Source organism: Macaca nemestrina, chromosome 12, assembly GCF_043159975.1.
Source record: "Macaca nemestrina isolate mMacNem1 chromosome 12, mMacNem.hap1, whole genome shotgun sequence".
Lineage (NCBI taxonomy): Eukaryota > Metazoa > Chordata > Mammalia > Primates > Cercopithecidae > Macaca > Macaca nemestrina.
Window position 1 is genome coordinate 30,987,435 of NC_092136.1, and position 21,957 is coordinate 31,009,391.

General features: G+C 40.7%; 2 protein-coding genes across 5 annotated transcripts in view; one reads left to right on the forward strand and one right to left on the reverse strand.

The window, feature by feature from the left end:
• The window catches only part of LOC105471547 (E74 like ETS transcription factor 5), a 47,399-nt gene extending 45,416 nt beyond the window's left edge, over positions 1 to 1,983 (forward strand). For all 4 annotated transcript variants that reach the window (XM_071074888.1, XM_071074889.1, XM_011724062.2 and 1 more), the window contains one exon: positions 13 to 1,983. In XM_071074888.1, the coding sequence (XP_070930989.1) occupies positions 13 to 109 (97 nt within the window). In that variant the 3' untranslated portion in view covers positions 110 to 1,983. The remainder of the gene's footprint in view (positions 1 to 12) is intronic.
• A 6,282-nt stretch (positions 1,984 to 8,265) lies between these two features.
• LOC105471546 (catalase) overlaps positions 8,266 to 21,957 on the reverse strand; it is a 35,513-nt gene continuing 21,821 nt past the window's right edge. Inside the window, exons 9-13 of the mRNA XM_011724060.3 lie at positions 20,559 to 20,697; positions 17,691 to 17,821; positions 11,964 to 12,071; positions 9,287 to 9,370; positions 8,266 to 8,959 (exon numbers count right to left, since the gene is read on the reverse strand). Of these exons, the coding sequence (XP_011722362.2) occupies positions 8,894 to 8,959; positions 9,287 to 9,370; positions 11,964 to 12,071; positions 17,691 to 17,821; positions 20,559 to 20,697 (528 nt within the window). The 3' untranslated portion in view covers positions 8,266 to 8,893. The remainder of the gene's footprint in view (positions 8,960 to 9,286; positions 9,371 to 11,963; positions 12,072 to 17,690; positions 17,822 to 20,558; positions 20,698 to 21,957) is intronic.

The following is a 21,957-nucleotide window of genomic DNA, read 5'->3' on the forward strand; positions in this document are numbered from 1 at the left end:
TTGCTTTTTCAGATACTACTACAAAACAGGAATTCTGGAGCGGGTCGACCGAAGGTTAGTGTACAAATTTGGAAAAAATGCACACGGGTGGCAAGAAGATAAGCTATGATCTGCTCCAGGCATCAAGCTCATTTTATGGATTTCTGTCTTTTAAAACAATCAGATTGCAATAGACATTGGAAAGGCTTCATTTTCTTCTCTCTCTCTTCTTTTTAACCTGCAAACATGCTGATAAAATTTCTCCACATCTCAGCTTACATTTGGATTCACAGTTGTTGTCTATGGGGGGTGACAGCAGCGACTCTTAAGAAATCCTTTCTTCTCCGTAAGGGGATGAGGGGATGATCTTTTGTGGTGCCTTGATCAAACGTTGTTTTCCTAGAGTTGTGGAATGACAACAGCCCATGCCATTGGTGCTGATCAGAGAAAAACTATTCAATTCTGCCATTAGAGACACATCCGATACTCCCATCCCAAAGGTTCAAAAGTGTTCAAATAACTGTGGCAGCTCACCAAAGGTGGGGGAAAGCATGATTAGTTTGCAGGTTATGGTAGGAGACGGTGAGATATAAGACATACATACTTCAGATTTTAAATTATTAAAGTCAAAAATCCATAGAAAAGTATCCTTTTTTTTTTTTTTTTTTTTTTGAGACGGGTTCTCGCTATGTTGCCCAGGGCTGGTCTTGAACTCCTAGGCTCAAGCGATCCTCCCACCTCGGCCTCCCAAAGTACTGTGATTACACGTGTGAGCCACGGCACCTGGGCAGAAAAGTATCTTAATTAGTGAAAGAGCTGAGCCATCGAACTGGGACATAATTGGATTTAGCATAAGTTCATAGTAAGTTTCTTAACCAGAGCATCTTTTTGACCACTCAGCAAAACTTCCACAGACATCTTTCTGGACTTAAACACTTAACATTAACCACATTATTAATTGTTGCTGAGTTTATTACCCCTTCTAACTGATGGCTGACATCTGATATGCAGAGTTAGTCAACAGACACTGGCATCAATTACCAAATCACTGCTGTTTCTATGATTCAAGCTGTCAACACAATAAAATCATAATTCATTGATTCTATCTCTGGTCCAGATGTTAAACATTTATAAAACCGGAAATGTCCTAACAACTCTGTAACGGTCAATTAAATTGCGAGTCTTTGTTTTGTCTTCCTACCTGATGTGTATTCAAATGCTGAAACACATACTCCCTTGACAAAAATAGTGACAGTGAATTTACACCAATAAATGTTCATGGGTTAAAGTCTGCACTGACATTTTCTCATCAATCACTGGAATGTAAGTTATTAGTGCCTTACAGCTAGGTGGACTGCCCCTAGGACTTCTATTTCACCAGAGCAGGAATCAATTGGTGAGGCACTGAACCGCTGTACAGGCTGAAGACCTCCGTACTTAAAGTTGAACTTCAAAGTAACCTGTTTTAAAAAATGTGAATTACTGTAAAATAATCTGTTTTTGGATTCATGTGTTTTCCAGGTGGATATAGTTTGTAAACAATGTGAATAAAGTATTTAACGTGTTCAACTGTCTATGTATCGTTCAATTCAGCATGGTAGGCTCAGCAAAACACTGACAACCTGTACAACCTTTGGTGACTCTTCCATTTCCTAGCAGTTGTGGTTGGAGATTTATCTTTTATTTTTGGAGATGGGTTTTTGCTTGTTGCCCAAGCTGGCCTTGAACTCCTGGGCTCAGGTGATCCTCCCATCTCAACCTCCCAAGTACCTGGATTACTATGAACCTTTGCTACATCCACACCACACCCAGCAGGCTGGAGATTTTTTAAAAGCCCAAAAAGATGCAAGAAATATATGGGGTAATCTTACCCTCCACCTTTAATATCGTAAGACAGAGGTTCCCATCACAAAATGGAGTTCATTGGCGCACATAGCCTACAGATGCGTTTTTGTTTGGTGCACATAGCATTGTCTGTTTTTTTGAGCTTTTCTTTTATTTCTTACTGTGACTTCATTGCCTTATTTAGAAATCGAAAGATTCACCTAAAAATCCAGATTTCTAGCTTCTCTTTTAAAATCATATCTGGCAACACTAGTTTCTCAGTCTCTTGCGGTGTTAATTTCCTGGAGCTAAATTGAAGTTGCACCTTCGCACAGAGGATTTGGTCACTTTCTACTGCCTTCTGGACATACAGGTTGTCAACTGTCATTCAACTTTGTTCTTGCACTACTGATGGTTGTTGTTAAAGCATCCAGAATGCCTTTACATTTTGAATGTGGGACCCATGTCCTGGCCATCTGAAGAGGTAAGTACCATGTTAATGGACCAGTCAGGATGAAAGGAAAGACTGTCCAGGAGAAGAGAAATCAGCTAACGGGGGGGGAATGGGGAGTTTTCAGGCAAGAGCTTGGCAGTGACAATAAAGCAGAGCCAAGCAGCTCAGAGGCATGGCGGGGACTGGGGTGGGGCAAACAGGCAGAAGTGGGCAGGACTGCAGAGAAACACACTGGCTAGGAGATGTGGATGCTTTCCCTCCCACCCCCGGACACCAAGCAGTTCAGAGAACAAAAACATTCATCCTTGCTCCTCAAGAAATTTTCATTTTAGGAAACCATTAAACTAGCATCCTCTTTGGATTAGCTTTCTAGAGCTGCCTGTGAAAAATGACCAAAATCGGTGGCTTAAAACAACAGAAATGTCTTCTCTCTCCGTTCTGGAGACTACAAGTCTGAAATCAAGGAAGCCATAGGCTCTAAGAAAGAATCCTTCCAAAAAGAAAAAGAAAAGAAAAAAAGAAGAAAAAAGAATCCTTCCCCTTCTTCTTCCTGCTTCTGGTGACTCCACGCCATTTTGTGACTTGTGGCTGCAAAACTCCAATCTCTGCCTCGGTCTTCACATAACCTGCTCCTTCTACCCTTTGGTCTCTTAGAAGGACACTTATTATTTGATTTAGGCCTCACCTAAGTAATCAGGATAACTTCCTCTTGATTTTTTTTTTGAGACAAAGTTTCGCTCTTGTCACCCAGGCTGGAGTGCAGTGGTGCAATCTTGGCTCACTGCATCCTCTGCCTCCCGGGTTCAAGCGATTCTCCTGCCTCAGCCTCCCAACTACCTGGAGCTCCAGGCACACACCACCATGCCCAGCTAATTTTTTGTATTTTTTAGTAGAGATGGGGTTTCACCATGTTGGCCAGGCAGATCTCGAACTCCTGACCTCAAGTGATTCACCTGCCCAGGCCTTCCAAAGTGCTGGGATTACAAGCATGAGCCACCACACCCAGCCTCCTCTTGATCTGTAACTTATGACATTGCAAAAATCCTTTTTCCAAATGAGTCACACTCACAGGTTCCAGGGATTAGAACATGGATATATCTTTTGGGGGATCACTGTCCACTTCACCACACTCTTTAAAGTAAGAGTTTTACTTAAACATATAGCTCCATAATACAATTCATTGAAGGACAGAAAATACAAGGGACTGTCTAAAATGCTACACTTAGCCTAGCACTGTGGCACACACCTGTAATCCCAGAACTTTGGGAGGCAAAGACAGGCGGATCACTTGAGCTTAAGAGTTCGAGACCAGCCTGGCCAACATGACGAAACCCCATATCTACTAAAATTACAAAAATTGGCTGGGCATGGGGTGTGCACGTATAGTCCCAGCTAGTAGGGAGGCTGAGGCGGGAGGATAGCTTGAGCCCAGGAGGTTGAGGCTGCAGTAAGCTGTGATTGCGCCACTGCACTCAAGTCTGGGTGACAGAGTGAGATGCTGTCTCAAATAAATTAATAAACACACTGCTACACTTTGAGCACACAATACCAAAGCAAAACAAAAAAAAAATTAAAGCAATAAATAATGCAAAATTCGCTTATCAAATAGTCAAATGAGGGAATAAGTACTTCCTTTGTTAAAAGGATCTGCAATAGAGCTTTCCATAGCAAACTTTCCATATATTAATATGTGATTGTTTACCTTTTTCAGAGGTTCAAAATTATACAGAGCTGGCCAGGTGCAGTGGCTCACACCTGTAATCCCAGTACTTTGAAAGGCCAAGGCGGGCAGATCACTTGAGGTCAGGAATTCGAGGTCAGCCTGGCCAACATGGTGAAAGTCTGTCACTACTAAAAATACAAAAATTAGCTGGACATGGTGGGGTGTATCTGTAATCCCAGCTACTCGGGGCCTGAGAAACAAGAATCACTTGAACTCGATTCAAGCGATTACAGAGGCGGAGGTTGCAGTGAGCCAAGATCGTGCCACTGCACTCCAACCTGGGCAGGAAAGTGAGAATCCACCTCAAAAAAAAAAAAAAAAAAAAAATTGTACAGAACTTTTTTAGTTGACTTCCACTAACTAACCCTTCACATCTTTAAAAGAGCTGATTTAAAAAAAAAAAAAAAAAAAAAAAAAAAAAAGTTAAGGCCTTCAGCTTGACTTACCAGAGAGTTTAAAGTAGAATCTGGCCCTTTGCGCTTTGGTAATGCCATCAACTAACAGGCAAAGAAGTGGCCCAAGTAGCTTGCTTGTGGCTTTCTCCCAGAAAAGTGAGCGCTAAGAAGTTCTTAAAACACTTCTTTAGCACAGATCACAAATCAGAGTGATGCCCTTTATCCAGGAAAGAAAAAATTAATGTGATTGGTTTTGTTTTTGTTTTTCGTGATTGAGTCTCACTCTGTTGCCCAGGCTGGCGTGCAGTGGCACACTCTTGGCTCGCTGCAACCTCCGCCTCCCAAGTTCAAGCAATTCTCCTACCTCAGTCTCCCGAGTAGCTGGGACTACAGGTGTGCACCACCACGTCTAGCTAATTTTTTGCATTTTTACTAAAGATGGGGTTTCAACATGTTTGTCATGCTGGTCTCAAACCCCTGACTTCAAATGATCTCCCCACCTCAGCCTCCCAAAGTGCTGGGCATACAGGCATGAACCACCATGCCTGGTCGAATTAATGTGTTTTTAAACCAAAATTCTGACAATTTAATATGAAACAAACTAGGCGATCCTTCACAGTGTTTCTAAAAGCCCAGACCGAGTCCTCCCTTTAGAAGAACAAGTCTCACAAGCAACATGAGGTCAGAGATGACCAGGTCCATGCACATTTGTGTCTTTCCACAATGTCTGACTTTCATTAAAATAATCTCAATCACAAAAGCCAGGAGCGTCATGGAGTTCTCAAGGAGGCAGTTTGCCTCAGTGCTTCCCATTCACTCAGTAGTCAGAGCTGCAGGCACACAGGCTCAAGCCACTCCACAAGTCAGTCAATACGGCAGACCATACATAATAGTATACTTAAAATGTAAATGTTATAAACATTCCACAACAAAGTAACATTTAACATAGAAAGAAGAAGGATAGGGAAAAAGGGTTAATGAATCAGTTCAGGGAGAGCGACTAAGGCAAAAAGAATCTCCTGGACTGGGCCAGGCAGTCCAAGAGCCTTCAGTGGCAGATGCCAGGTGATTATCACGATTAACAGCAAGATGGTGTTAGTTAAGATGGCCACTTAGAGCTGCACAAGTCCTGTTTCTTTTTATAGCCACAGTCCTCTGGTGAGGACTGATAGTGGAAAAGTGTGCTTGTTGATGTCCTCATCTGGTTGGATGCAGTCTTTATTTATTAAGCAAACATCTTGTCCCTGTTGGCAAAGTGCCCTGTGAAATATAAGATGGAGTATCTTTCTAAGATGGAGTTACTTATGTCAAGGGTGCTTGACACAACAAAAGAACAGATTTTTAAATATCAGGAGTCTAATATTTACATTTTTAGATAGTGGTGTGGCAGAGTATAGGTGAAAAACACCCTTTTTTTTTGAGACGGAGTCTCGCTGTGTCACCCAGGCTGGAGTGCAGTGGCGCAATCTCAGCTCACTGCAACCTCCGCCTCCTGGGTTCAAGCAATTTTCCTGCCTCAGCCTCCAAGTGGCTGGGATTACAGGCACCCGCCACCATGCCCAGCTAATTTTTTTTGTATTTTTATTACAGATGGGGTTTCACCATAGTGGCCAGGCTGCTCTCGAACTCCTGACCTCATGATCCACCTGCCTCAGCCTCCCAAAGTGCTGGGATTACAGGTAGAAGCCACCACAGCCGGCCCGAAAAACACCTTTTAAGATGAGGATGCAAGAAATGAAAATGTTATGTCCACACAAAAATATGTACATAAATGTTCATACCAGCACTATTCATAATAGCCAAAAAGTAGAAACAGCCCAAATGTCCATCAAATGATAAATGGATAAATAAAACATAGTAAATTCATACAGTGGAATATTATTTGGCAATTTAAAAAATGAAGCACTCATAGATGCTACAATGTGTAAGAATCTTGAAAATATTATGCTAAGTGAAAGAAGCCAGTCACAAAAGACCACATACTGTATGATTCCATTTAAGTGAAACGTGCAGAGCAGGCAAATCTTAGATTCATGATGGCCGAGGGCTGGGGGCAAGGTTAAGAAAGAAATGTAGAGTGGCTGCTAATTGGGGTGATGAAAATGCTCTAAAATTGATTGTGGTGCTAGCTGCACAATTCTGTGAATATACAAAAAAATTTACTCGTACACTTTAAATGGGTGGTTTTTATGGTATGTGAATTATATCTCAATAAAGCTCTTATTTTAAAAAAGAGAAGAAAAAAGGAAGAAGAAAGAAAAGAAAAAAAGGAGGAGGATGAGGGCAAGAAGGACAAGAAGAAGAGAGAGGATGAGGAGGAAGAAGAATGAGGAGGAGGAGGAGAAAGGGAGGAGGAGAAGGAGCATGGGCATGGTGACGTGTGCCTGTAGTCCGAGTTACTCGGGAGGCTGAGGCCAGCCTGGGCAACATAATGATACGCCATCTCTAAAATAAATAAATAATGAAGAAGGCAGTGTGAATGACCAACTGTGTCAAACACTGCTGAGAGGCCATGTAAGACAAGGACTAAGAATGGACCACTAGATATTTTTTGTGTGGTAAAATATACACAAAACTTACCATTTAGCCATTTGTAGGTGTACAGTTCAGTAGCATTAAATACATTCACACTGTTGTGCAACCATCACCACCAACCATCTCCAGAAGTTCTCACCTTTCCAAATAAAAAGCGCAGTGGCGCAATCTCGGCTCACTGCAACCACCGCCTCCCGGGTCCAAGCGATTCTCCCGCCTCAGCCTCACGAGTAGCTGGGATTACAGGTGCACGCCACCACACGCAGCTAATTTTTGTATTTTTAGTAGAAATGGGGTTTCACCACGTCGGCCAGGCTGATCTCAAACTCCTGACCTCAGGTGATCCACCTGCCTTGGCCTCCCAAAGTGCTGGGTTTACAGGCATGAGCTGCTGCACCCAACCCAATAAATTTATTTTTCTATGTCTACAAATATAACAGTCTCAAAGCATACTCAAATATAGGGGGAATTCAGGCAGGAGGGTTTGACAGAGGAGTAAAGAAATTTGAGCTAAAAGACCAAGAATGAGTTTGTATCTGTCTGTTAGTGGTCTAATGGTTTCCTAAAGCCCGTAACTTAGGAACTCCTGAAAGTACAAACTGGTTTGGTTTTTTGTTTTGTTTTTAGTTGTTGTTCTTGTTGTTGTTTTGAGACAAGGTCTCACTCTGTTGCCCAGGCTGGAGTGCAGTGGTGCAATCATGGCTCACTGCAGGCTCAACCTCCTGGGCTCAAGAGATCCTCCTGCCTCAGCCTCCCTAGTAGCTGGGACTACAGGCATGAGCTACCACACTCGGCTAATTTTTCTATTTTTTGTACAGACAGGGCTTTGCCATGTTGCCCAGGCTGGTCTCAAACTCCTGAGTTCAAGTGATCCTTCTGTCTTGGCTTCCCAAAGTGCTGGGATTACAGGCATGAGCCACCACACCCGGCACAAACTGGTTTTGAATATGAATGGAATAAAGATTTTCAAGGAAAACAAATTTTCACTTAGTATTCAGAACTCATCTTTAAAGTCTTCCATGTGATTTTCAACCATGATAGGCAAATATGGGTTTTAAAAAGAAGGAAGAGGAAAGTAACTAGTGGTTCTGAGCCCATATTTTAAAAACTCAATCATAGGTAAGTGAGCGAATGGACAAGAGATTTAAGTAATTTTCAAAGTTAGGGCATTTGCTATTTTATCAGTGGCTCAGAAGGCTGTCCAAAGGCTATAGATTTAAACAAATAACATGGTGTCCTCGAGATACTGGCATTTCCATTTTTAAGGGTAAATATCTGAAAATGATGATGTTCAAATTAAGAGTCTGGTGGCAGTTTACAGTTATACATGGAGTCGAAAGAAATCAAATACCATCTCTATTCTTATATACGGATTATTTATTGTAAAAATGTAAGCAATTACAAATTGATCTGTTGTGAAATCAGTGCAAATTAACATTAATGTAATTTCAAGTGAAAAAAATGAATTTGATCAATTATAATCAGGAATAAACATTAAACCATGATGGTGCTCAAGTTATTTTCTGACAACACTGGTGTATTAAATGTGCTTTTCCTATGAGAACCTTAGAAAAATAAAAACTTCTGAGTGGATCATCTTTATCTTTCCTTTTTATATAATTATAGCCATATTTTAATATAATAGGCCATGAGGTGATATGTAAACATACATAATTTCAAAAAATTTTATCAAATAAAATCATATTTCTAGCTAGAAACTTTCCTTCTAATCATTTTAAATGAATAATCCAACCAACTATCAAAACAAAAATTTTTTTAAATGACTGTTAAATCCTAACCTTCATTTTCCCCTGGGGAAAGAGCATTAAAATTGTTACACGATCTGCTATGGAAAGCGGGATTCTCTATTTTGAAGCCACTAGCTTGCATTTGCGCATCTAGCACCGGAGAATCTTCATCCAGTGATGAGCGGGTTACACAGGTGAACGCTAAGCTTCGCTGCACAGGCGCAGGGCCCCGGCCTCACAGATTTGCCTTCTCCCTTGCAGCCAAGTGAGACTCAGACTGCACAAAGGTGTGAATCGCATTCTGTTTTAAGAGAACAAGATGGGCAGGTTAATCACGTCATATGAAGCAACGTGATATTTACTTAGTTTTAATATGTATGCAAATGAAAATAATAATTCAGAATTCATTCACTTTAACTGTCTTAAATTGCCCAGGGCTAAAATGAAGAGTATGTGTTTTGCTGGTGACTTCTTTCATCTCTCAAATGAATTTCTGCACAGCTGCTTAAGAAATCTAACAGTGGCAGGTAATGGCCCCTGCAGACTGTAATGCTGAGTGGTAACTAAGCCGCGCCTACTCCAACCTAGCACACACGGCCTCTGCGTGGCCAGGCTGCTCCCAGCTTACCTTAGGCTTCTCAGCATTGTACTTGTCCAGAAGAGTCTGGATGCGGGACCCGTATTCAGGGTGGACCTCAGTGAAGTTCTTGACCTAAGGCCAAAAGAAAATAAATGCAAGCATTACTCTAACTCCCTACTATATCACTCCCCAGTGACTGTGGTTTCCCAGTGTTTACTCTACAGGGGAGGAAAGATGTTTCAGCAGGAGGCAGTACTACAGGTGTTTAACAATGCCAGCCTCAGAGTTAAGACGCAGGTCCGGTGAACGCTCTGACATATACTGGCTGAGCAACCTCGGACAGGTCACTTAACTTATCTGAGCTTATGTCCCTCTGCCGAAATGCGCAAGAAAATGACACCTAACCAGTATGATTTAAAAAATACTATTTGGTCTTTGTCCCCCATTCCCGACACAGATCTAAAACCCTTTGAATTTACTGTCTTTTATATACTACTAAGATGATCCATGGGGGCCTAGATAGCTTCCTGATGGAGGCTGGCACCAGGAAGAACAAGCATGCGATCTGAAGGTTAGAACTTCCAGCCCCACCCCCAAACCTCCAGGGAGGCGAGAGGGGCTGGAGATTGTGTTCAATCACCCAAAGCCAATAATTTCATCAATCATGCCTATGTCATAAAACCTCCAGAAAAACCTGCAACTGGCAAGGTCAGCGAGCGTCTGGATTGGTGCACACTCCAGGAGCTGGAAGGGCGGTCCACCCAGGGAGGCAGAGAAGCTCTGAGGCCTTCCCCCGTGCCCCCTTCCATTTGGCTATATTCTTTATAATAAATCGGTAATCATAAGTAAATCATTTTCCCGAGTTTTATGAGTCTTTCCAGCAAATTATCAAACCTGAGGAAAGTGCGTGCGAACCCCTAATTTGCAGTCAGAATCTGCAGAAGTATGTATAGCCAGGGTACCTCATTTGTCATCTAAAGTGGCAACTGACCCCTAAATCTCTGGGTTCTGACTCTAGCTCCAGGAGTTACTGTTAGAATTGAATTGAGTTATAGGACACACAGTTGCTATCAAAGAATTAGAGAATTGCTTATTGTTGGGGAAAAATGCGCATACAACCTAGGCCAGGCGCAGTGGCTCACACCTGTAATCCCAGCACTTTGGGAGGCCGAGGTGGGCGGATCACCTGAGGTCAGGAGTTCAAGACCAGTCTGGCTAACATGGCAAAACCCCATCTCTACTAAAAACACAAAAATTAGTCGGGCACGGTGGGGCATGCCTGTAGTCGAAGCTACTGGGGAGGCTGAGGCAGGAAAATCTCTTGAACCCAGGAGGCAGAGGTTGCAGTGAGCCGAGATCATGCCACTGCACTCCAGCCTGGGTGACAGAACAAGACTTCATCTTTAAAAAAACAAAAAACAAAAAACCCACACAACCTACCTCACAGGATGCTGTGAGAAAAATGCCGAGAGGTGAGCTGCATTTACTGCATGGAAACAGCTGACCTCAGAGTAAGCGCTTAACAAGTTACAGCGATTTATATTGAGAAACGGGCCCAGACACAGCCTAAAGTTAATGTGAAGGATACAAGAACACTGGTACATGGCAGCGCCACTCCACATACTTCAGGCAGGAATTCCCCAGCAGACAGCAAGAGGAGGCATGGCACTGGGAACCCATAAAAGCCTTACAGTTTCAGCATATGTGAAAGCAGAATGCCAAGGGTTCCAGCTCAGTTCTGCTACTTGCAAGCTGTCTTATCCATTCTCTCCAGTAAAAGAAGATAAATCCCACCCTGCCTACTGCACAGAGAGCCCGTCAGGCTCTCTGCTGATACTTGAACCCAGGCCCTTGGACACAGCCCAGACAGCTGCTAGCCCAGCTGCCCCTAGGAACAGAGAAGAAGCAACTAGGGGCCAAGGAAAAAGGGGGATTTCTAGATTTGCAAAAAGCTTAGCTCTGGGACAGGCCAGGAAACCAGAAGTGAGAGGGCTTCATGCAGCTCGATGAGCGACCATCAGAAATACCCCAGCACCTTAGCACGAAAGTCCAGCCTGCCTTTTGGAAGCACTGCAGTTCTTATTCCAGAAATCATGCAAATTTCTAGTTTGCATCTGAAGGAGGATCGAGGTATCATGACATTAAGCCTTTAGGCAGGTTTCAAACCATAAAAATGCAAAAAAGAAAGACAGACAGACAGATTGACTGATTGACTGATTGACTGATTTTAGAGACAGGGTCTCCCCGTGTTGTCCAGGCTGGCCCTGTACTCCTGGGCTCAAGCGATCCTCCCACCTCAAGCTCTCAAGTAGTTAGGACTACAGGTACACGCCATCACACCAGCTGATATATTTATTATCATCCAAAGTTTAAGTAGAATTGCAGCAGGACTCAAATTTTGATATTGGACATTTACTATCTTGCACAGAACTTGGCTGCAGCCGAATTAAACAGCACAGGATAAAATTCACTCTGAACACAACTAAATTAGTACACATTGGACAAACAGCAAAGGACCAATGGATATGCCAGACCAGATAAAACACGGAAAGAAAATAATCAGAAGTTGGTTGGGTATTACTAGTATTTTTTTTTTTTTTTTTTTTTTTTAAGTCCTCCTAGGTCAAGTACAATAGAAATGGCACTTTCTTTTTAGGGTTCTCCCACACAGCTGCACTGTCTTCCCATGCCAGCAGAGGGCACCCTTCAGCTTACAAAGACTCACCGCTTTCTTTTGGATGAAAATTTGTGCATCTTTCAGGTGGCCTGCAATGTTCTCACACAGATGTTTCCTCTGTTCCTCATTCAGCACGTTCACATAGAATGCCCGCACCTGCTCAGGGAAAAGAGCAAGTGCAGAGACTCGAATCACCAGTTTATCACCAACAAAGTTCACCTACTACAACACTTATGAAATCAATGATAAAAAAAGTTAGAATTTAAGAATAATTTTAAATTACTAACTAAAACTGTCATTTGGGTTGTGTTCATTTTTTGTTTTAAGCAAAATAAGTAAAATTCATTTATTAATAGCTCCTAACTGCTTTCTAATAATATCCTTTATAGTAACTGCTATAAATCTCTTATAAATAGATCTACAATTTAAAACCTCACCACATGCTTAATACTGACAAGTCTAAAATGTGCAAGCTGCCTTTGAATGTAAACTTAGCACAATACAACCTTTGTTCAATTCACCCAGAACCATGGAGGAAAATAAAAACTAATTTAGCTAGAGATATAATTTGATATATAGATCTGTAATTATATATAGAGAGAGATAATATATCTAAAAACTACTTCATTTATACATGTGCATCTATAGTTATTCAGAAGCCAATATTTCTTAGGCAAAACATATGAATAGTGATATTTTGCTAGATTATTGGGTTTGCCTCTAAAATAAATATCCATAAATTAAAATGAAAAATAGGAGCTTAGTATCAGGTATGTGAATCCAAGCAGCCTCTGCCCAATTCTGAAACACGTTGTAGCTATGATTTTATTCTTACATTTCATTCATTCATTCCACTCATTCAACAAATATTGAGTATCTATAATGTGCCAGACTCTGTTCTATGTGCTGTTCTATTAATGTTTATAAAGTCCAATAATATCCAATTATCCAAAGTATCACCTTCATAACATATTAAGAGATGCATCATTTCCCTAAGTCATCAAATATCAGGCTATAATTATGTTTTTAAATTTTTGAGTAAAGTTTAAACCTGCTACCGAAGTTAATCAGACATAACACAATCTAATCAAAGTACTATATCCTGGGGATTTTCTCAGGCCTATCTCCAATTCACTAATTCTCTCTTCAGCTGTATTTGACATATTTTGTGAAAACGTCAACTGGGTCACATTTGAGTTTCTATTTCAAACGTGAAATATCTGTTGAGTTTTTATTTCATGGATAGTAATTTTTGTTTCTAGAAAATATTATTTGGTTCTTTTTCAAATTTACCTGTTTTTCTCCTCATATCCTATTGTCTTAATAATATTCCCTTTTTGCATCTCTTTAAATATGTATGTTTATTTTAAAGCCTCTTTCCAATGATCATGTCTATGATTCTTCCATCTATTATTGCATGTGTAATTTCTCATTAGATTTCCTTGTATGTATTATAATTTTTCACTATAACTCATCTTCAACAGGAGTTATCTTCTGCAGAAGTACCAAATGTATCCTAGTTGTAAAAGTGTCTTCCTGTGGTGATTTTCTCATCTCTGCAAAGACCTAACAGGGTTCACCGATTCACTTGTTTCTCAGTTAAGGTCTTTCATGGTTCCAACTGGAGTAAGAATGCAGGGACCTCATTTGAGCACAGCATAGGGGAAGGACTCCCAATTTCTTGGAGTTGACTGCTTCCATTCAGAGCCCACATGCTTCCAAGCCGCATCCTCAGTCTGATGGGTAGCTGAGGTGCCCTTTCCTGGTTCTCACCATTATGCCAAGAGCTGAGCTCTAGTTCTGTGAAAAATGTGAAGCCCGTGGCCTCAACTCCTAACCCCTTAGAGGCATAAAATCTTCATAAGGTACAAATCAGGTCTGGTTACTATTACACAATATATACTTTCAATGTTCATGCACTACTCTGATTCCTTTTTCATTTGTGGGACTTGTAAATTAAAACTTCCTTGTTTTTTTAGCCCAGCTACATTATTTTAAAAAAAAATTAATCTTTCTATGGGAAAACTGGGACAGTAAAAAATAAAACAAATAAAAAAACTTAATTTAGCATGTCTATATGTGAGAAGTAGAAGAAAGGCCTCCCGTGTCAGCTCAATTTGCCATCTTGAACCCCAATCTACACCTCAGTCTGTCACCTCAATCTACAATCTTGAACATCTTGAAGTGGAAGAATTTGTTCCTGCAATTCCAGTGGAATGCTACAGCCAGCTTGCTTATGACAGTAGAAACACAGCCATTATAAAGATTAAATTACATAAACTTATAATTAAGTATAGTACAAACAAAAGTAATACTCAAAACATCATTTCCTAATTAATAAATATTACCTATGTTTTTGAAGTCATTTGTGTCTACTGTATCACTATGGGGGAAATACTACATAACAGTGATATAGTACATCATTTTGCAATGCCACAGGTTTAGTGACATCACGTTAGTAGCCTGAAATCAGCCCTATGAAATATTTCCACCATGAAAATGGATAAACACTACAAACCAGGGCTTTCTCCCCAGGTAGCCCGCTGTTAAATATTTATCAACACACCACTGAATAAAATCCATTTAAAAAAAAAACCTTGCTGTCTCAGAGATTTAGTTAATCACTTTTACAACTAGGATACATTTGGTACTTTTGCAGAAAATAACTCCTGTTGAAGATGAGTCATAGTGAAAAATTATAATACATACAAGGAAACCCAATGAGAAATTACACATGCAATAATAGATGGAAGAATCATAGACATGATCATTGGAAAGAGGCTTTTAAATAAACATACATATTTAAAGAGATGCAAAAAAGGAGTATTATTAAAACAATAGGATATGAGGAGAAAAACAGGTAGATTTGAAAAAGAACCAAATAACATTTTTTGTTGTTGTTGTTTTAGTTTTGGTTTTTTTTGTTGTTGTTGTTTTGAGACACAGTTTTGTTCTTGTTGCCCAGGTTGGAGTGCAATGGCGCAGTCTCAGCTTGCTGCAACCTCTACCTCCCGAGTTCAAGTGATTCTCCTGCCTCAGCCTCCCAAGTAGCTGGGATTACAGGCACCCGCCACCATGCCCAGCTAATTTTTTTGTATTTTTTGTAGAGATGGGGTTTCACCACGTTGGCCAGGCTGGTTTCAAACTCCTGACCTCAGGCGATCCACTTGCCTTGGCCTGCCAAAGTGCTGGGGTTACAGGTGTGAGCCACCATACCCAGCCTACAGGTTTAAGGATTAAACAAAAAAAAAAAAGTATGTGTACATATTCCGTCACCCGGGGTGGAATGCAGTAGAGCAATCATAGCTCACTACGGCCTCGAACTCCTCGGATGAAGTAGCCTTGATAATATCTATTGTTCTATCTTCCAATTCACTAATCTTCTCTTCAGCCATGTTAACCTCCTTTAAAAGCCATCTACTAAATTCTAATTTCAGTTGTTACATTTTCTAGTTATGTCCATTCAACTCTTTTTCTATAGCTTAAAGTTCTCTTACTAAATTCTTCATGCTGTCATCTATTTTCTTAAACCTATTAATTAGTCATTTTAAAACCTGTATCTGACAGTTCCATTATTTAAGCCTCCAGTAGGTTTGTTTGTACTGTCAGTTTGTAGGGGGTTTTCTCTCCCTCTTGATTTTCGGTCATAAGGTCTTAATGTGTTAGGTGCCTGGTCATTTATTGTTGAATGTTGAACATTTGCATATAAAAAGGTCTAGAATCATTTGAGGTTCTATTTTCCACCAAAGAAAATTTTGTTTGCTTCTGACAGATGGCGTACAGAGAGATCACCTTAATCCAATCTGAGACTGAGCAGAGGCAAAGTTGTGTTTCATGTTTTGTGAGAGCAAGTTTATTTCAAGTTTGCCCTTATTCCTAGGCATGGCCCTTCAGGGATTTCAACTGAAAGCCCTGAGTGTAACTAGAGGCTCTGCTTCTTTGCAGACCTTGAATTCCAATTTTTGTCCCTTCAGACTCATAAGACTGCTGTAAACACCACTCAGCTTCTGGACCAGTGCTTACAAATTAACAAATACCTCAAGAGGAAAGGAAACCAAATGTCAAATTTACTTCTCTGCACTTTTTTTTCTGCACTTCTTTTCTATCTTTGATCTTGATCCTTTAAATCTTTGTTGCTTTGTTAGCTCTCCAAAGCCTTCAAACAAATGCTTTATGTATTTTACCCACCTTTTCAATGTTCTCCATGAAATGGTAAGTATGATACAAGCTAGTCTGCCATAGACAGAGGCAAGCCCAAGTGAATCATTTTTAAGAGAAAAAATCTGGACCTTCTTATGTATTTCCCATGTGATACATCGTCACAGAATTATGCTATGAATCTATAACAATAGTACTGTGATTACTTAAAAACCATACTATATCCTATATAGTGATAAGAAACTCTCTCAATAAAATAAGGATGAGCACATAATAAATTTTCATGTGTAAGCAATAGCCTCATTAATTAAGTTTTGCAAGGGTTGTATCAGCTGGTTTAATACCTGTATTGACCTTACATAGGCAAAATTCTTTGAGAGGCAGGGAATGTACTGTAACATACTTGGTGTCATCTGCATCACCAAAAATAATGCAGTTACATAAAAGGTTTGCAGGAAATGTTTTAAGCTCATCTAAAAATGGTTTATATCCTACAATAATGTAATTTCTTTTTTATATATGTATATACGTAAATGCTTTTCAAGCAAAGATATCCTCACAGTGAATTAATTCATGTATTTAAGTATCTTTTACTTGGAACCCACACTCACAAACTGAGAAACTAGAAATAGGTTCTAATCTAATTTAAATACTAAGTTTAACACTAACTGCTCAAACAGAGCTCTAGAACAACTATACTTTTAACTTTATTATTTTATTGTGTGTGATATAAGTTGCACTGGACACATTAAGGAGGCAGCTGCCCACCCACAGGCCCTTTCAAGTCTGAGGGCCTCCTTCATAGCATGTGCTGAAACAGCCCTTAGGGCAGCTATAAGCGACCGGAAAGAGGATGAGCACTTGACCTGGGGCAGTTAACTAGAGGCTGACCAAGGCCAATGGTGCAACCTGGGGTGAAAAGATTAGCCAAGTCAATAGGATTCCATCTCTCTAGAATCTGAGATATGTTGAGAGAAGGAGTAAAAGGTGGTCCAAAAAAAAAGAGTAATACGTGGAGAAAGATGTCTTAAAGGAAAAACCATTGTTGTGAAAAAGCCACAACAATGATAAAACAGAAGCTCTGACGCAGACAGGAGAAAACAGGAAGCTGTGGTAAAAATAATCAATTAGCACCGGCAAGCAGAAGCAGACAGATGGAGAATAAGCCACGTGAAGGGCGAGCTCTGCAGTGGAAACGCCCACACTCTTGTGGTCGAGGCTCCTGGAGCTATTTTGGATCTCTAGTTCTAGTCCTTGAACCCCTGGGCTGTCCTGCCCAGATTCTTAGATTTGTCTCCACATACGCTGTATATGCTCATTTCTTAAATTCCCACGAAATCACTGTTTCCCCGATGTCCCCCTCCCCATATCCCTTCAATAAAGTTTGAAGAAACTGAGACGGAGTCTCCATACCTTGAGGCAAAAGACCAGAGGAATAAAACCCTTCAACTCCAGCCAGTTAGGGGCCCAATTTACTATCACAGATGAGTCTTCCCTGAATTCAATTTAAGATACATCAGACAGTTTGGTCGTTGCGGGGGTGGGGGGTGCGGATTATGCAGGCATTGACAAGGAGAATTAGCAGGTGACTTCCATAGCAGACAAAGAAGTCATTACCTGAGTAACATTATCATCATTGGCAGTGTTGAATCTCCGCACTTCTCCAGAATATTGGGTGCTATGCTCCAGGACAGAAGGCTGTTGTTCTGGAGCACCAAAGCTGTTAGGGTAGTAATTTGGAGCACCACCTTCAAAAGAAAACCACCCAGATGCACTTAGGAACAAGAAAAGTCAAGTAAGTCTGCAAATAATCACTGTGATGAGAAATAAATTTAAGTGGTAATCAAATACACATGTACACATACATGGATATAAACACAACACACACATGTTATTTTTAATTTCCTGCATTTAGCTACAGGTAGTATGAAGATTCTAAGGGAACGTTGCCATCTGCTAAATGCTTGCACAGGCTGCCGCACTTTATGAATGAATCTCAAAGTCCCTTTTGACACTTCAAAGGGTCTCATCTATCAAGTCCTCTGAGGCTTACAGCACATGTAGAAGTTTATACACGTGTGCTTGATTTGGCCACCATACAGGGATGAGGTTCAAAGACACATTTCAAAATTGACTTGAAAAATTGTGTCATTTGGACTCGGGTTCAATTCAAACACTGCATCACAAAATTCTTGACGGAAATCTGAAAGTTCTGGTTCTGCTCCTTGAATCTACAGACACAAGCATGGGGCTCTGTGATGTGACCTGACTGCTGCAAGGTCACACAGAAGCCAGTGGTAGATGTGGGGTTGGAACTCTGGGTTCTTTGTCTCCTCCAGCCCAGCATATACAGTATTTCCATTACAGAACTCTACTTTGCTATTCCTTGAAGTGTTTTTAGGATTCTCAGGGTATCTCTCCTTTACTGACGATGATGACTTTGTTCCATTGTAGCTTCACTTTCACACCCTCCACAGATCAATAAAAAAGGAATTTTTTTAAAAATGTGGTAATTGTATATCAGCACTTACTTATCTGGACTTATAAGAAACAGTGACAAATACAATCAAAATATTTTCTTTGACTTTTGAAACAAATTATGAGGCTTTTTTTTCATTTTGGCATATTTATTTTCTCAACTATACTTTGCTTTGGCTGACATTAGCAGAAGCTTTCACTACCCGAGCACACACTGCCTAAACAGGAGTGGCCCAGAAACATATTAAGTGGTTTGAGCAAACCAATCTGGGATCGGAATTTTAGCCAGCTCACTGCCATAACAGATCATCCACAGTAGATAATCAAGAGATGCCTATGTATGACATTCATCAAGACGCCAAGTGTGTGTGTAGGGGAAGGAAGAACACCATATTATTATGGAGCCCAATTATTAGCTCAAGAAATTCAACAGATCAGCCACATCTACATGAAAAGCAAAATGATCCAACAACCAGCCATCACAGTGCTTTCTTCATTAAGAATTAGCTCTTTGAATGTGCCTAGTTAATTTTTAAAATCCTGCTTCCAAATGAGCTCTGACCTTTACTCAAAGTGGGAGTTGTCTTTAAGGCACTGACCACAAGAACAAATAAGCTCTTTCACGGAGCTTCAAGGTCATAGCCCAAATGCTCTACTTTTAAAATCAGGCCAGGTGCAGCGGCTCATGCCTGTAATCCCAGCACTTTGGGGGGCCGAAGTGGGTGGATCACCTGAGGTCAAGAGTTCAGGATCAGCCTGGCCAATGAAACCCTGTCTCTACTAAAAATACAAAAACTAGCTGGCGTGGTGGCACACTCCTATAGTTCCAGCTACTCAGGAGGCTAAGGCATGAGAATCGCTTGAACCCAGAGGGGGAGGCTGCAGTGAGCCAAGATCATGCCACTGCACTCCAGCCTGGGCAACAGAGTGAGACTCTGTCTCAAAAATAAATAAATAGATAAATAAACATAGCAAAATGTAACAGCTGTGGCCTTTGGGTGTTGGGACTATATGGGTATTTTTCTTTTTTCTTCTTTTTCCTGTTTCCCAAATTTTCTTTAGGACACATGTATTATTTTTATTACAGAAAAATAAACTTTCTTCAAATATAGACATCTGTGGCTATAAACATAAATCATCAGTAAAATTTCTAAAGAGATCAATCAAGGCATGCAGTCCATATTACTAAAACACGTGTCCTAAATGGGAAAAGAAAATAACTAAGATCTATATTAAACTGTGGAATAGCAAAAGGAAAAAACTTCAATCAAGCATTCTGCTTGACTTATTAGAATAAGTAATTAGAACTAGAGGCTGTTTGTATACGACACCAAAAAAAAAGTAGTTAAAAGAAAAAGATTATAAGTTTGATAAATGAGTTCCAAAAAAAACAAAAAGTGGTACAGTTGATTCACATGACTTTATTCACTTAGCGAAAAATGAAGGGAGGGGAATCCTTTGACTTGCTCTGCCTCCCCTACTCTCTTCTCCCCAGCCTTCCCCGCTAATTCTAGCTCCCTTCCAAATTCTAGCTAGGGCTAGACCTGCTCCTCTGGGGCCACAACAGAACTGCAGAGAGAAACAAAAGACTCCAACTCTTGGCTTTCGCACTTCTAAGGGTCTAAGTCTTGGTGATTTCACAGTGATTTCTGGAACTGTCCATTTTGGTGAAGTGTCTTCAAAACCTAACTCCCAAGCTGGATGCTACCATACTCTAGCCAGTGTGAAAGATCTTACTCCCTGCTTTTAACCACTGGATACAAGTAACATCTGAAGTGGAAACTCCCAATAAAATATATAAAATAGATTAAAAGCATGGAGAGTCCTCAGGCAGCCTAAATCTTCACTGCTGGGCAAAAAAACGCCCAGTTAGCAGCACCTGGAGAGCACCTTCGCCAAGCAGGAGGTCCTGCGGGGCCACCTTGAGAGCCACTGGCCTGGCCTCCCGCCCATCTGCTCCACATGCCCTCTGCCCGCGCAGGGGGAGCCCAATGTCTTAAGGCCTACCCTGATTGTCCTGCATGCACATGGGGCCGTCACGCTGGTAGTTGGCCACTCGAGCACGGTAGGGACAGTTCACAGGTATCTGAAGATAATTGGGTCCCAGGCGGTGGCGGTGAGTGTCAGGATAGGCAAAAAGGCGGCCCTGCAGTAATAAATGCAATAGATACTGACTAGGGGCAGTAACATATAACATAGGAATGGGCTGTAAACTTCATTCTGAAATTCGAAGTACAAAGCACTCTGTACATGGTTACCATAAAATTCTGCCTTTCCCCCTACTTAAGAGTGAAGCCTCTACTCTTACGAGTTCTCCCTAACTGAACAGTTCTTAATTCCCCAGGCCCTATGACCAACCATAAATCTTCCCGTCTGTTTTAGGCAATAATACCTTTTTTTTTCCCTTCTGCATAACAAGTTAGTGTCTTGTCTTATACTGTATTACTTGCTATTCCCAAGGAAGTATCACATTATAAAACAAATGTGCTAGAACATTAACTAACTGAAATATTGAATTAATTCTATTCCTCCTCATTCCCTCACTCCAGGGGAGGCACCAATCATTTGCTCTTAACAAAAAGCAACAAATTTCTACAAAACCAATAGTATGGGAAATTCTTCAAATAAGCACTTTCAACTGGGCACAGTGGCTCATGCCTATTATAATCTCAGCACTCTGGGAGGCCAAGGTGGGAGGATCACTTGGGCCCAGTTGTTTGAGACCAGCCTGGGCAACACAGCGAGACCTGTTTCTACAAAAAAAAAAAAAAACAAATTAAAACATTAGCCAAGCATGGTGGCATGTGCCTAGAGTCCCAGCTACTCCAAGAGGCTGAAGTGGTAGGACTGCTTGGCCCAGGGGGTTGAGGCAGCAGTGAGCTGCAATCGTGTCACTGTACTCCAGCCTGGACAACAGAGCAAGATCAGGAAAAAAAAAGTACCTCCCATGCTGCCTTCTGAATTATCTCAGATACACTTTGAGCTCTGAGACTTTCTAGATATAAACAACAACAACAAAAAATCTATGGTTCAAAATGAAAGCTCTACAATGCCAAAAGTCATGAATCTAAGATTAAATTATGTTCCATATTAGCCAAGGCAAGGATGGCAAGCATTCTGAAATTTCTTCCAGTTAATGCTCAAACAAAAGCTTTAAGATAAATTCCACATTAATCTTAACATCTAATGATTGAACTATTCTCATTATTCATACTTCTTTTCTATAAGCAATTTTTCTTCCACTGAATTTATCACTGGCCTTGAATCTTAAAAGTATTTTTAGATCCCTAATTCTATGAGGCAAAATAAAAACCAAATTGAATAGGGCAACTTAAGCAATAACCTTGTACCAAATCACTGATACCAACAGACTTAATCCAGTCCCAGGGTTCTGTCAATATTTTGC